Below are 15060 nucleotides of genomic sequence, written 5' to 3'. Positions count from 1 at the left end.
TTATATTAGAATTGATCCTTGTAAACATAGAATATTTGATTTTAGTTCCTCCAATATTAGTGATGTAAGGATCGAAATCAAACAATCTACATATTACAAGGATAAAACAAAATAATAATGACTAAAACCAAAATAAAAACATTATTTCCAAGGACCAAAACCAAATAAAAAATTTACAGGGACTAAAACCAAAATAGTGATATATTTAGAGAAACCAAACACTTATTTAAACCTATTTTGTTTTATTGATCAGTCTATTGAGTATTTTGTTTTACTATGTAATTCTATGCAAAACTTATATCCATTGAATTTTCTTCATATTTTTTCAGGTGATTATGCATGTGGGAGATCCTGCATTGTTATGCAATATAATTTCCAAACGGAATAAAAGTTGTATGAGATGAGATCATATGAACTGTATCATTGTTGATGCTGAATTTATCTTTCACTTGTTGTAATGTTGTTCATTGAAAAACTGGTTGAATTCACATTGTCAACTGTTCTACGTATTTCTCTCCTTACTTTTTGTGCAAAATGTTGTGATTTTGGACAGTGTTGTTCATGTTATAGATTTTGTGGTGGAAATTGATTACTTTTTTTGTTAGTTTACACATCAGTAGATGCATATATATGGTTGCAGAATAAGAGCTTACCTAGAAACTTTATTGCTTCCAACTCTATTATGCGAAAATGCAATCATATTTGATTAGCAGTATAAAAGAAAAATATATTATATATTGTCAAATCTAAAATAAACTGGATTCAAACTTGATAATTACAGTGATGGCACATGTACAATCTTAAAACTTAGATTAATAAACAGAGAGATGACAACAAATACTTGAAAGTTAACCAATATTTCTATGAAGAAATCCGTAGTCTTACAAAACAGCAGAAGTTTCAAATAATATGGCAACAAGTTCAAAACAGGAGGTTCAAATAAATGTTACAATCCCAAGTCTTCCATGCTTTTCAAAGTCTTCTTGTTTTAAAATACGTCAACCAATCATGGCGCCTTTTATTTCACAAATTTCAATTAGTTTTCTTCTACTTTTCTTTGCAACTACATTCACAAAAGCATGTCTCGCCATCAAAGAGCAATTTGTTATAGAAAAATCGAGCTAATAGTCCAGCCAAAAACTCTTCCACTATACGATGACTTCCATTTCCTACATTTTCATTTAACCAAATACTTATACTCATGAAACATAAAATGCATACAAAGTGAAGACAAAATGAATAATCAAATACTTATTCCCTGTTTTCGAATTTTGTTGTGTTTGTCTTTGCTGGTTTTTCCTTTGCCTTTCTTTTCAGGATGAAGGGACAGATTTCTGATACACGCATCAGGGACAGTTGAATGATCATCTTCTTATTGGAACCTTAGAAGATCGAGCAATCATTGTTTCTGATCAAAGTTTGGTAAACAAGATGGATCATATCCCGGATCTGACTGAATCCTTCCACAAACATCAAAGATCAGATAGCAGGGAGAATAATAACAAGAAAAGACATCATATTTACCCAGATACAAATCTTGGAATAAATGTTATGCTTGGACATCAACTAAGAAATTTGTAAAAGTACAAGCTTTAAATAGTTGTTGTTTCTATTACAAATGTGAAATATATATGTTTGGATTGTTTAGTTCATAATTGAGGGAAAACATGTGTTTCTTGCGTTGCGGATTCCATCGATCTCGTCTGAGATGAAATTGGTTTAAATCTTACGAGCAATGAAAACTTAATCTCACCAATGATCCAAATGTATACTTTGACACTTCAATTTCTTTTCGATAGAAAATCGAAAGTGTAAATTGAAAGTAGTGTAACCTACCAACATAGGAAATGGTTCCTTATCTACTAGAATAGTATCATTCCCAGAGTGTGTTTGATGCTAACACTTGACCAATAGATATTGAGTTAATATTTGATTGGCTTTTAGTGCTAGTGGGAGATTGTTGGAGTAAGCCCTAATAGCCAATCTATATTGATTGAGTTTGGCTTTGTATCATGATATTGATAGAATATATATATATATATATATATATATATATATATATATATATATATATATATATATATATTGTGAATATATAATAACAAGACATTTCTTTGTTTATTTTGTTTTGTTTCAAATTAACAAAGTCCCTAGAATAGTTAGTCCGTTTAATGGAACATTAAGTATAACTTAATTGTGAGACCCCATTAAACATAAGGGCATTATTCTTAAAATATCCGTAGTCAAGCTTTATTGTGAAGTGAGATATCATTAAAGCATGAAGACTATTATGTGGGTAGACTGATTATCACATCTCAAAGATTATGGATAAAGAGTAATCAAATCTTCACATAAATATAAATATTAGGTGTAATATTTATATTGGATTGACCCGCCATGAGAATACTACATAGTAAAAGTTATGAAAAGTGTCATAAGATATTCTCATAGTGATAGTGGTGTATTCCACCCTTCGACCTGAAACCACTATGTATCCTAGATGTTGGAGTCGAGTGCTTTGTCACCATTCAAACGTTGTCCGTAACAGGATGACTATAAAGTTGGTTGATAGGTACTCCATGAATCATGCTGAGGGACATGGGTGACCTAGATGAAATTAGCCCCTCCTATATAACAGGAGAAATGTCTACGGGCCCAATATTGAAATAGACAAGGATGACACGGTCTATGCCTTGTGTTCAATATAGACATGAGGGCAAAATGATAATTATACCCATGAACATTATCACGGAAAGATTTTGTCAGATCACATGACATTCTCGTCACTTGGGTAGTAGTGATGTGTTGCTAGATACCGCTCACTGTTTGTAATATTAAATACGTGATTTAATATTATTGCAGTTACGAGAACCTATAGGGTCACACACAAAGGACAGATAGATGAGAGAAATAAATAAGTAAGACTTATTTATAAAATAATAAGTGAGACTTATTAGTAATTAAATAATTATGTATGACTTAATATTTAATTGTGAAAATAGAGAAACGCGATCCACCGTAAGGTATGGTGTATTTAAGTGATTGACTTGATGACAACACATGTGGTTCTATAAATATAACACTTGTGCTGAAATATTCTGGTTGTTGAAACGTTTAACCTAATTCACAAAGTAAACCTAGCCGCCGCTCTCTAAACTTATTCTCTCTGAATCTCCGTTGGAATTGGCTAGCGCCGGTCATCGGAGAAGCTCTGTTCGTGTGGACTGAGTAGAAGCATCGCTACGTTGCTTTGCTCGTGATCATAAACAATTCTGCTACAAAGGTTCTGCGCTTCAAGAGGTAAACACATAATCCTTAAAGTGTTTAAGTATGTGTTCTGTTTGATTTGTGATTAATGATTTATTCAAGATCCGTTGTCAATGGGATTTGTTCCGCAAAGAGGATTAAAATTTTGAAAACCCCTCTTAAATCCCTTCAATTTGGTGAGAAGACATGTTCTACAACCGAACAACAACTTGTGTGTCCGTGGGTGTGGAAATTCTGAGATGGCGGATCATCTTTTCATTGGCTGCAACATCTTTGGGAGTGTTTGGTATTTGATATGTAATTAGCTTGGCATCTCATATGTTCCTTCAGAATTGGTAACTGATCACATTTTATAGTTTACTAATCTGGCGGGTATGCCGAGATCTTCTTATATTTATTTTAAGGTGATTTGGCTCGTTTCTATTTGGGCAATTTGGAAAGCACAGAACAACGGTGTCTTCAAAAATGAGGTAATAGATCCCCAAAGCATCCTTGATAAAGTGAAGTTCAATTCCTTTCTTTGGCTATCTTCGAATTACGTTCCGCTAGCTTTTAGTTTTCATGACTGGTGGAGGCATCCATTTCTTTGTATGGGTGTCATGTAATTTTGTCTTTTTGTTTTAAGTTGGTGGCGGCAACCCTCTGTTAGGTGCCTTGTACTTTGTACAGATTGTGTGATTCATCACTTTAGCACACCTTGTGCGGGGTGAATCACTTATTCGTTTGAGCAATATAATCCATTTTGATTTGTTCAAAAAAAAAAGAATAAACGAAAATATTAAAAAATGAGACAGAAAATAAATACTCCTTAATCCAATTAGAAGAAAAAAGCGAATAAGAAGTCGAAAAGATGAAAAACAATCTAGTGAGTGATATAGGATATAAAGAAGAATAAGAACCTCAATGGATGAGGATGAGTGTGTCGGGTAGAGGATGTTTGTTTTGAAAACTCAAGGGAGAATTTGAATTTTGAAAGTTAGTGTGAACAAAGTAGCCAAATTTTCCCCCAATAGTGCAGCAATTAGTGTAGTCAAAATCAATTTTAGTTGAATTTGGGTTTTAAGTTTTGAGTTTCAGTTTGGAATTTCAATCGTAAATAAGTTTAAATTTTATTTTTGAATTAAGTTTAATCTTCTCCTTCTGTTTATGACTAGATCATACTCATTATCTTACTCAATCTATATGACTGAATCAAACAAACACAAAAATAAAAACAATTAAGAAATAACGTGATATCATGATCAAATTAAACTAATCGGTGCAACGAAATGAGAAGAAAAAAAATTCTTAAAATATAACCTGTAAGATAATTAAGTCATTGTTCAGATACAGTCTCGTGCTTAAAACGTGTTATGAAATTAATCAAAAGTATCACAATATATTGAATAGGCCAAATACCTCTCGCGGTCTGTTAAGTTATATTTTTATAACAGATTAGTCCTTCAAGTTTTTTTTTTGTTATCAATCAGTCCTTTAAGTTTTTTTGTTACAAATTGGTCATTTAAGTCATAAAATATTTACATTGTCATCTATCTTTTCAACCAATTTCGTTAAAAAGTGCTTATAGACCATTTAACATTAAGATGGTAGGTCCCAAGTGTTTATGACATCAAACATGATTACTTATACACATTTTCTTCTTCTTATTTTTGAATTTCAAACCTAATTTTACATATAAATTTTTGATCAACAATATTATAAATCAAATAATCGATCAATTTTGTTTTGAATCAAGACAAAATAACACACCTATGAGCTCTAATTTTAAGAGCAATGAATTTGGACAAACCAACTTAACATTAAACATCCACACAAACACTTTTTGATTGAGTTTGATGGAATTAGGATAATGATGCAAGTATTTTATGACTTCAAGGACCAATTTGTAAAAAAAAAAACTTAAATGACTAACTTATTATAATCATGTAACTTAAATGACCATAAATGGTATTTGGCCTATTGAATATTATAGAAGAATAGAGTGATATGGATAAAGAGAGAACAAAATAGTATATTGTATTGTTTCACAACTGTGTCTTTACATTGCAATATATGTCGTATTTATAAGACATAAATAGGTAAAAAGAATAATCACTTTTCAATCCACTTACTAGTGGGAGTTACATGTATGTAGAAGGTTAATGGATGGACAACCATTAATTTATATATATTCATAACACTCCCTCTTGAAAAAAATCTTAGTGAAGGAAAAAGAGTACAATATCCAGTATATCTATCTCATTAAAAACTTTACCAGAAAAACCCAGCGGGACCAAACCATGGTGAAGGGAAAAAGAGTGCAAACTATATTTACATCTCCCCCTCAATCAAACAATCATCTCCGAGACGATTAAGATCAATATTTTGTATCGGTTGTTAAAAAATTATGCTTGGGAGTGACTTTGTGAAAAGGTCTGCAAGATTATAACACGAACAAATTTGTTGATGGCTTATATCATCATTCTTCTGAAGATCACCTTCTTTCAACTGAGCAATGCACCTAGTATCATGTTATAAAGGTTTGTTTCATTCATTATTTCGGAAGACAATTGCATGTTTCTTCTATGTGTTCAATCATTGACTTCAACCAAACACATTCTCGACTTTCTTTATGTAGTGCTAAAATTTCATATGAGCATCACACAAATAACCTGCATTTCTAATATAACACAGTAATAAATAATATATCATAACATGAACAGTTATCAAGGTACGTTTTTGTGTCTCAATTGAACTAAAATATGGTACTTCAGGATCAATTAGTTATTCATTATTTACTCAAATTCTCAAACATTTTTCATCTTCATCTAGTAACTTTACAATCATCTGAGTGCATAACATATATGATTTTCCCGTCTATAACTATTTTAGCACATTTCTATATAAGCTTCATGATTAACAAAATGCTACTTTTTAAATACTCAACTTGTAATCTCAAATAAATATAACAAAATGCAGAACTCTTTGTTTTAACAAAATGCAGCCAACTCTTATATCGCACCAACATGTCAAGATATCTTGTCCGACATCTTGCTAGAACTCTTTGTATTAACAAAATGCAGCCAAAACATGTCTACATGCATACCTAACAATCTCCCCCTTTGACAAATTTTGGCTAAAACAATCTTTACATCATAAATCTTCAAACGCCAAGAAACTTGCATAGATAGAACAAAAGAGTGAGAGATCATATGGTCATACCTTCTTTCATTTTAACATAAGAACTCGACACGAAAGAAGATAACAAAGGAACTTCAACATTATTTAAAAAGAACAACTTTAAAAATAATGCTCATCATGTTGCCCTAACATGATCAAGACGTGCTTCCATATCTAAAATTACGAACAATCCAGTGAAAAATCAGCATGTTGAAGAAAATTCATAGATGAATCAAAATATGAATATATTTTGGATTTTAGAAACTGAAATGTTGAACAATGCATTTCAAATTATAAAAATCGAAAATAACCAATACCCAAAAGAAAAAGAAAAAATGAACCTAAAAAATATTTAAGAAAATATGAACTAACTTTTTTTTTTAATGGTAGGAAAGGTCTCAAAAGCGATAGATTTGTGTAACTTAACTTAAAAATTGACACAATGTAGCAAGATTTAAATCTTAAAGGGTTTACCAATATTTTAGAGAAAACACATAACGGAAGAAATGGAAGAGGGAAGATAGATTTTTTCCTTTTTTTTTTTTATAGTGGTACAATTCAAATTATATAATTCAAAATGTATTTTAAGTTTTAGATTATATCCAAAAGATTTCTTAAAAAAGAAAAGATTATATTCAAAAGATATAAAACTGAAAAATAAAATAAAAACAGATGATGCACCAGAAACATAACATAGAGGGTGTGATATAAGTAAATGTAATTAGTAGAGGTGTAAACTATTAGCCCAAAAACCACGAAAAAAAAAAAAAAACCCTAACCCCTATAACATCCCCACCCTCTTCCATTGAGTTTTTCTTCTCTACTGTTGCCGCTCACCGCCGGAAACCGCCGCCGGATCCATTGCTGGCCGCTAGAACAGTGAGCAACTCCACCTTTTTCTTTTCCTTCTGTTTTTTTAGATGACAGTGTAAAATCATTTTACACAGTATCCTAATATATCCAACTTAACTTATTATTCTCATGTTGAAACTAAACCCTAGTTTGTTTCTCATTAATTTCTCTATATTATGATGCAGCATAATGGAATCCCCTGAGCCAAAATCCAAGAAGAAAGCTAAAACCAAGAAGAAAATGGATGCTGAACCACCACCTGAACCGGTTCAAGCTAAGATTGAAGTTGTCAGTTCTGATCCATCCAAAATGCCTCCATTTATTGGTTATTTTACTTCTGGATTTGATCCTGTTAAGAGCTCTTCCGGTACCGATGTTCAAGTGTATCGAAACAAGGTTAAGCATAAGAGGACTGAGCTTGTTGTCAGCCCAGCTGGATCCTCGGTTGAATTTGTTGGAACGAGTTATGAGGGTGAGGCTGCGGCAGCGGCTAGAAACCCTGCGACTTATATGCTTGGTGTGTTTGATAAGGAATCTCAGACGCTTAAGATTGTGCCTATTGGTGGTAATAAGGTAAATTGTGAAGAAAAATGAAAAGGAAATAGCTGTGTTGATGATTTGGTATCACTGTGGGTGTGCCAGAATCATGGTGATCCGCCGTGATTTTAGAGAAGCTACAAAGTGTAGCTTTTGGAAAATCACGGTGGATCGACATGATTCTTGCATAACCACTGTGATACGGAACATACACTTACTGTGTTTGTGTTGATGTTGTGTAGATATTCAGATTGGAACCAAGAGTTAAAGGTGTGGAATATAAGGAGCCGCCTCCGACTCCGACTAAGATGGTGGAAGAGGTGACTAAGGAACAGTGGACAGAGAAACAGCGAAAGGCTGATGCTGCTTGGGGAACAAAGAGGTCAAATAAGATGGTATATTTAGATTCATGCTTAACCCTTATTTGCTAGCTGTTCTAATAAGTAATTACACGACAACATCCTTATTTCAATGTGATTTATTTTATTTTATTTTTGAAAATTTAGAAAATGATGCGTGAATCTCAGCTTAGAGGTGAAAATATATATAATACAAGTTTATGGTTGGATTGGAAAAACACTTTAAACTTTGAAGGCATTGCACTTCACTTTCAACATTGCCATCCAATTGTTTATTTTATGATTTGACCTGCCCATTTTGATCACGGCAAAATACACCCTTCGTAGGATAAGAGTCTGCAACTTAATGCTGTATATTGAGTCTTCAGATCGGGCTTTATGTCCAACTCAATCTCGAGATTTAGCTCAAGAATTGCACGGATTAATTTGGTCATATCTCTAGTTTATGTGGGATCTCAACATTAAGAATTTGTTCTATTGTTGAGCTTGTTCTGTTTTAGTTGCAATTTAATATCCCAGTAGCTTTATTGAATGATCCGATTTATTCCCTGGAAAGAGTTGCATTCCAACTTTTACAAGCCACTAGAATCAGGCCAAATTGGCCTCTACATCTGATGTTTTGTTGCGTTGAAGATAAGCTGTCCAATACTAAACTCTAGGAAATCTTACTTATTTTAACTCAAGAGTGTTTCACCTCTTAGCTTAATTGGAACTGACTCGTTATATAACACAATTCATTTGGCATGAATTCTACAACTCAAACTTTGGGCAACAGCTGTCAGTTATGGTTTTCTCCTTATATCATTTCTTTGATAAAGAAACCATGTTAGAATACATATTTTATCTTGTGATTATTAGAAGGGGTCAGAATACATGACTGAACAGAAAAATAGGAGACATATATTATGCAATGTCACACATGAGCTGAAAAATGGAAACCATAAGGTAAGATTTATAGTTTATAAACATGTTCATGCAGCAAAGCTAAGGTTTAATGCATCAGATGGGTACACTCCCAGTCTTGTTAGGACTATAACCATGTTTTGTATAAGAATATACCCTACATCAGTGTTGTCAAATATCAGCCATGGCGGATATCGATGGCGGATTTTTGGAAAACTGCCACGATCTATTTGTGAAGGATGGCAGCGCCATGGCGCTATATGTTGGATATGTCGAGTTTTGGCTTTCTGCTGGTCCGACATCGATAACATTGCCCTACATTCTCATGGTGAATTATAATTCACTAAACCCTATTTACACATACATTCTCACGGTGAATTATAATTCACTAAACCTTATTTACACTTACAATTCCCAAATTATAATCCCTCCAAAACCATTCTCTTAGCAACAATAGCTAATCAGCAGCCACAATGGTCAAACTAATTCTCAAGCAAAACATTGAAAGGTGCCAAAGCAGTATGGCACTTGATGAAACTCCCAAATTCTTGTCAATGTGGAAATCATAAATTTCCATGAGAAAAAGACATCCAATGAAAAAAGAGGGAAATGGATTTAAAACATGAATATAGTTTGTTTGTATAATCACTATATGAAGACACAGGCTTATGTTCTATAAGAAAAATTATTACTGGTTTGTGAGGAGAATCATAGATGAAAGATATAGTAATCATATTTATAAAATGGATATAAACTTAAGTTTTGTTGAACAACATGGTGTCAAGACTTGTCGGTCTTGTTTTAGTAAATCGTTTGTTACAAAATATAAAGAAACTTGTCTTGTTTTATCTACCCTAACCAACCCTACCTACCTTTATTCTCATAAAACCTGATTTCCATACACATAAAATAATATAATAAACTAAATTTATTAATTTAGGGCTAAATCATGACCAAAAATAAAATAAAATCAAAGTGGCTCTAAAGTTTCAGAAAGAAAAAGAGACACATACCCAAGTCATAGTAAAGGCGGCACATTCAAGATCAAGTTTAATATTGAGAAGAGTCTGATGATCCTCTTTCTCTGAATCAATAACATTATTATTGATTTTGAGATTGTTATCAACAACGGCGGAAGAAATTAAAGGTGAAGAACAAAGTTTTACAGTATTTGTCCCTTCATCCGTTTCCTTTAGAAACCGTTGAAAATCTAATTCTGAATCATTCCGATTCATCTAATTCTGAATTATTCTATATTCCAATTGTTCTATTATTTCATCCATTGATGACATTCTTTTCACCTTTCTACAAAAGAATAGCCTGTAACATAAACATAGAGAGAAAGAAAGGTGAAAAGAATGTCATCGATGGATGAAATAATAGAACAATATTGGTTGATGTTGGATGCGGGGAACGAAGGAGAAACAAAGATGAATCGGAATGATTCAGAATTAGATTTTCAACGGTTTCTAAAGGCTGATGAAGGGACAGATATTGTAAAACTTTGTTCTTCACCTTTAATTTCTTCCACCGTTGTTGATAACAATCTCAAAATCAATAATAATATTATTGATTCAGAGAAAGAGGATCATCATACTCTTCTCAAGACGAAATTTGATCTTGAATGTGCCGCCTTTACTATGACTTGGGTATGTGTCTCTTTTTCTTTCTGAAACTTTAGAGCCACTTTGATATTTTTTTTTGGACATGATTTAGCCCTAAATTACTAAATTTAGTTTATTATATTATTTTATGTGTATGGAAGTCAGGTTTTATGAGAATAAAGGTAGGTAGGGTTGGTTAGGATAGATAAAACAAGACAAGTTTCTTTATATTTTGTAACAAACGATTTACTAAAACAAAACCGACAAGTCTGTTGCTTTTTTTACTCTTGTGAGTGGATTTTCAGATTGAAGGAAATGAACTAACAATGAAAAAAAAAAAAGAATTACAGTTCCTATCTCAAGACTAACAGTGCAGTTTTTGAGTTTTCACATTTTCACCCTGTCCTCTTTCTCGTAGTTCCTATGTTGAAAGTTTTAGTTGTGTGTGTGTGTTGAACTGAGCCGTGTAAGGGCATTTTAAGAAGCCTTTAACTTGCCTTAGTTATCATCAACATGATTTTCTTTGGTTACCTATGTTTCTGGAGCATGTAGAGCTCTGCTCTGTATAAAAAGGGCAACCCGGTGCACTAAAGCTCCCGCATACGCAGGGTCCGGGAAGGGGTCCCACCATTTGGTGTATTGTACGCAGCCTTACCCTGTTTTTTACACAAGAGGCTGTTTCCAGGACTTGAACCCGTGACCTTCCAGTCACATGACAACAACTTTACCAGTTGCGCCAAGGTTACCCCTCAGCTCTGCTCTGTATCATGGATTAATTAATGGTATATCATTGGGTCTCTCTATGGGGTTCTGCATAGATGCTACTATGCTAGTTCATACTTTGTGGCCATCTAGTGAGTAGTGATTATAGTCTATGTCATCCCGCTAAGTGATTGTTTTCTTATTTCACTCGGGCTACAATTTTGGTAAACCATTTAAGATGCTTTTTCTATAATTTGTACATACTGTGTTATCTTAAAACAATAAACCTGAGGACAGGTACTTACTTGCCCATTTTATATTTTGTCCATTATTTTATTATTATGAAAATTTATTACTTAACCTATTTTAAATAACCTTTTAGCTAGTATTTATAGGTGAGGATAGTACTGTTGAATTTAAGTGATCGAGTCTTCTGTTCATTATCATTCAACTAGGTATACCTGATATTTATTGGAATTGTTCTAACCTAATCTTTGAATTTGTATTATTCTGCAGAATCTCAGGCTTAATGATATGAGAGGAGATGAAGAACCTGAAGCTAAAAAGAATTTGGACGAGAAAATGAAAAATGTTGAAGTAAAAGAATCTGCTCTTGCAAATACAGAAGCTCACGTTACTCGCCATATACCACCATATAATTCTTCTGCAACTACACCTCAGGAGGCTTATGTATTGGACAAAATCATCCTTGCAGAAGAATGGAATTACCTTCAAGACATTTATTATAGTTTGCAAAAGGAAGAAGCAGCAGACTTCAGTCTTTATCCATCTTTTATTCGCAACAGGATAAACAGATTAAAGAAGATTGAGGTACTTATACATATATAGCCTTTTCGCTTAAAATATAACTGTAGAGTTCGTAATTATTGGCCATTTGGAACCCTCAGAGTTGAAAAGAATAGTTTTGCTACCACCAGTGATACTATATTTGCATATATTAATATGTAAGGGTAAGAAATGTTTTGACTCCTGCTCATTCAATATATTTTATCATCAAGAATATATAAACATTTCTTGAATTAAACTGTTGTAGTCTAAAATATTTGGTGACCCCCACCCACCCCACCCCAAGGGGATTGTCTGTTGTAGTTAGCCAATTAATTAATCTGTTATAGGAGTTTCTGGACCTGTAATTATTTTATTCTATATTTCGTTTTATCAATACTTTGAAAGTAAAGGAAGCTTGGACACTTCAAAATGGCAACCATATCTTGTCATTTCTATATCATACATGCATTCACGAGAGTTCATGAACTGTATGCCTTTTGTATTTTTTTTCACTTCCTATTTTTTTTAAAACTTTCATGTGGATATGAATGGAAATGCACAATATAGAAGTCTAGAAACGATCTTCTGTAAATAATAAGGTGGAGTCTGTTGAGGAAGTAGTTGACAAAATTAAGGTGTTGGCTTGGCGTTGGTATCTTGGTAGGTTGGCAAAGAATCCTTGCTTCTATTACAAATGTTTGTGGGATCCATTGATTTGTCTGTCAGAGGTAGAAAATTTGCTGTTTCGAATTCCTGGGGCAGGTGTATTGCGGGTTTGTTAAGTTCTGATCAGATTGCCTTATCAGTTTCGATTTTGCCTACTGTTTGGTCATTCTGTTTTGAGTACTGAACAGTTAATTTGGCGACTGCTGTGTTGGGACTGGGGTGATTTTGCGGCTATTTTTCTTTTATCACCGCAGTAGTAGTCAATCTCTTAATCTGAATTGTGTTGCTATTTTTCCTCCTTCAGGATGCCACGGTTTTGGTGTTTAGTGGTTTGTTGTGCCATGTTTTGTTTTCTTGGCAGATATGGTCCTTATTGTTTATCTGTTTGGAGCTGGTGGTTGGTGTTTGGAAGTGATAGGGGACTGATTTTTTGCGGGGTTGGGGTCTGTTTCTGCTGTTATTATCTGGCTGCACTTTTATTGTATTAGTAGGCTTGAGTTGAGTAATGTTTTTCATTGTTTTTTTGGATGTGTATTGGTTTTGGTTTCTTTCCTAAAATAAAGTTCTCTCTGAGATTTGTTGTTGCTGATTAAATTATGATATCCGTTGTGTATTTTTTCTATTTACAGGATGATTCCGAAAAGAAGAAGCTTTCTTGCATACTTTCATTCATCAATTATCTTGTCAAGTTCAAAGATCAGCACTCCATGGATGGTATTTCCTCTTCAAAGTTTGAGAAACTTCCCTACATTCTGCATCATAGATTTACAACAATGTTTGATGTTACTGAATCAAGAAGGCTGCCACCTGAAAAGATGAATCTTCTCATTTCTTATGTTTTGGTGCTCACACTTTTCGTCGACGATTTCCGCACCGACTACAGAGATATAGCAAAGGATCTAAGGATAGCCACACTAGCGCTGAGACCAATCTTTGAGCATTTGGGTTGCAAATTGATATCCTCTCAGAAGGTTTCCTATGCAATACTTCCTATCCCACTTACATTTTCTCAGATAAGGCAAAAGAAGAGGAAGAAGAACAAGTTATGATCACGTTTTTAGTCTGTTTTTGTTACTATTGACTGTTGCAAATCAAGTTATTTGTCAGTCACTTTGATACAGTGATGTCAAGTTTTGCTATCCAACCTTTGCACTTTTTTGATACTTAAGTTTTCCTCTTATCTGCCACTTAAATTTGAACCATGTTGCTGCTTTGTCTTTTGATGATTTTGGAAGTGATTAATACACTAATTATAATTTATTTTATGAATCATACATGAGATAAATATTTGTTATTGGTCAATTAGTTTAGAGCATGTGTAACCTTTCTTTTCTCTTGTAATGAGAGTAATTCAAAACGAGAGGATTATATCGATGATCTCAATATAAAATTTTAGAGTTCCATGTCTTATTAAATATATACAAGTGAACTTTAATGGTGGGGTAATCAAAGAAGTTATCTATCTTTTGTAGAATTTCAACATGAGCGGATCTAAATCTCTATCATGAATAACATTTGCTTATGCTGAGCACTATGATTTCTTTGATTTTCATAAGATGCATGGTGTTCAAAATGAATTTCGTAATCACTTAAATTTAAAAATGATTTTGTAACATGCTATTTTTTTGCAACTCGACCTCTTAGTGTGTTCTTAGTAACACCAGACAATTGAACAACCACACCCCAACATATCTTTTAAATATCCAAAATGTTCCTAATCACTTTCAGAAATGTGCTTTCGAAAATAATTTATAAAACAAAAAATGCAATAATGACTAATACGTGTCCTAAGAGTACATATTGAGGAATCAAAGAATAGAAATATTATCTTGTTCATGAGCTAAAAATTCGTATATTAGTTTATGGTAAAATATTTTGTTTAACAAGTTATAGGTGTGAAGTAATCTCCATCGAAGATTTCATTGTTATACAATGCGAATAATTTTCCCTTGATAGCATTTTATTCATATATAATAGTCAATGCTTAAATCGTTGTCTACATACGTAAGATGTATGAATATCTTGGATGCAGTTATCATGCATAAGGAAATCCTTATGCACCGTGCATAAATCCCATCCCATTAACCGGTAGCCCAACATAATTGCTTCCCTACACCCCCAAGTGAAACCAAACGAAACAAAACGAAACAACACTACAACCGCGGAAATCATCATTTTAGTTCAATGATGATTTCAGAGTCTTGATTTGGTTCAATGACAGT

The 15060-nt window shown here is 33.1% G+C and overlaps 1 protein-coding gene across 1 annotated transcript; it reads left to right on the top strand.

Moving 5' to 3' along the window:
* Positions 1 to 7252: 7252 nt before the first annotated feature.
* On the top strand, positions 7253 to 14123 carry LOC146945752 (DNA binding / DNA-directed RNA polymerase). Its single transcript, XM_085744023.1, has 5 exons — positions 7253 to 7305; positions 7464 to 7851; positions 8058 to 8210; positions 11900 to 12214; positions 13468 to 14123. The coding sequence occupies exons 2-5, from the start codon at positions 7468 to 7470 to the stop codon at positions 13885 to 13887; spliced, it is 1272 nt and encodes a 423-aa protein (XP_085600149.1). The 5' UTR covers positions 7253 to 7305; positions 7464 to 7467; the 3' UTR covers positions 13888 to 14123.
* Positions 14124 to 15060: the final 937 nt, after the last annotated feature.

The sequence above is a fragment of the Medicago sativa genome, chromosome 2, assembly GCF_051527215.1.
Source record: "Medicago sativa cultivar Bolivia chromosome 2, Bolivia_mono, whole genome shotgun sequence".
Classification (NCBI taxonomy): domain Eukaryota; kingdom Viridiplantae; phylum Streptophyta; class Magnoliopsida; order Fabales; family Fabaceae; genus Medicago; species Medicago sativa.
This window is presented reverse-complemented; position numbering and strand designations above follow the sequence as displayed.

Excerpts from the sequence above, each read along its gene's own strand:
- LOC146945752 (XM_085744023.1), top strand. The coding sequence starts at position 7,468 with ATGGAATCCCCTGAGCCAAAATCCAAGAAGAAAGCTAAAACCAAGAAG. Across the intron at positions 7,852-8,057 it reads TGCCTATTGGTGGTAATAAG|ATATTCAGATTGGAACCAAG; the intron begins GTAAATTGTGAA and ends GATGTTGTGTAG. Across the intron at positions 12,215-13,467 it reads ACAGATTAAAGAAGATTGAG|GATGATTCCGAAAAGAAGAA; the intron begins GTACTTATACAT and ends TTCTATTTACAG.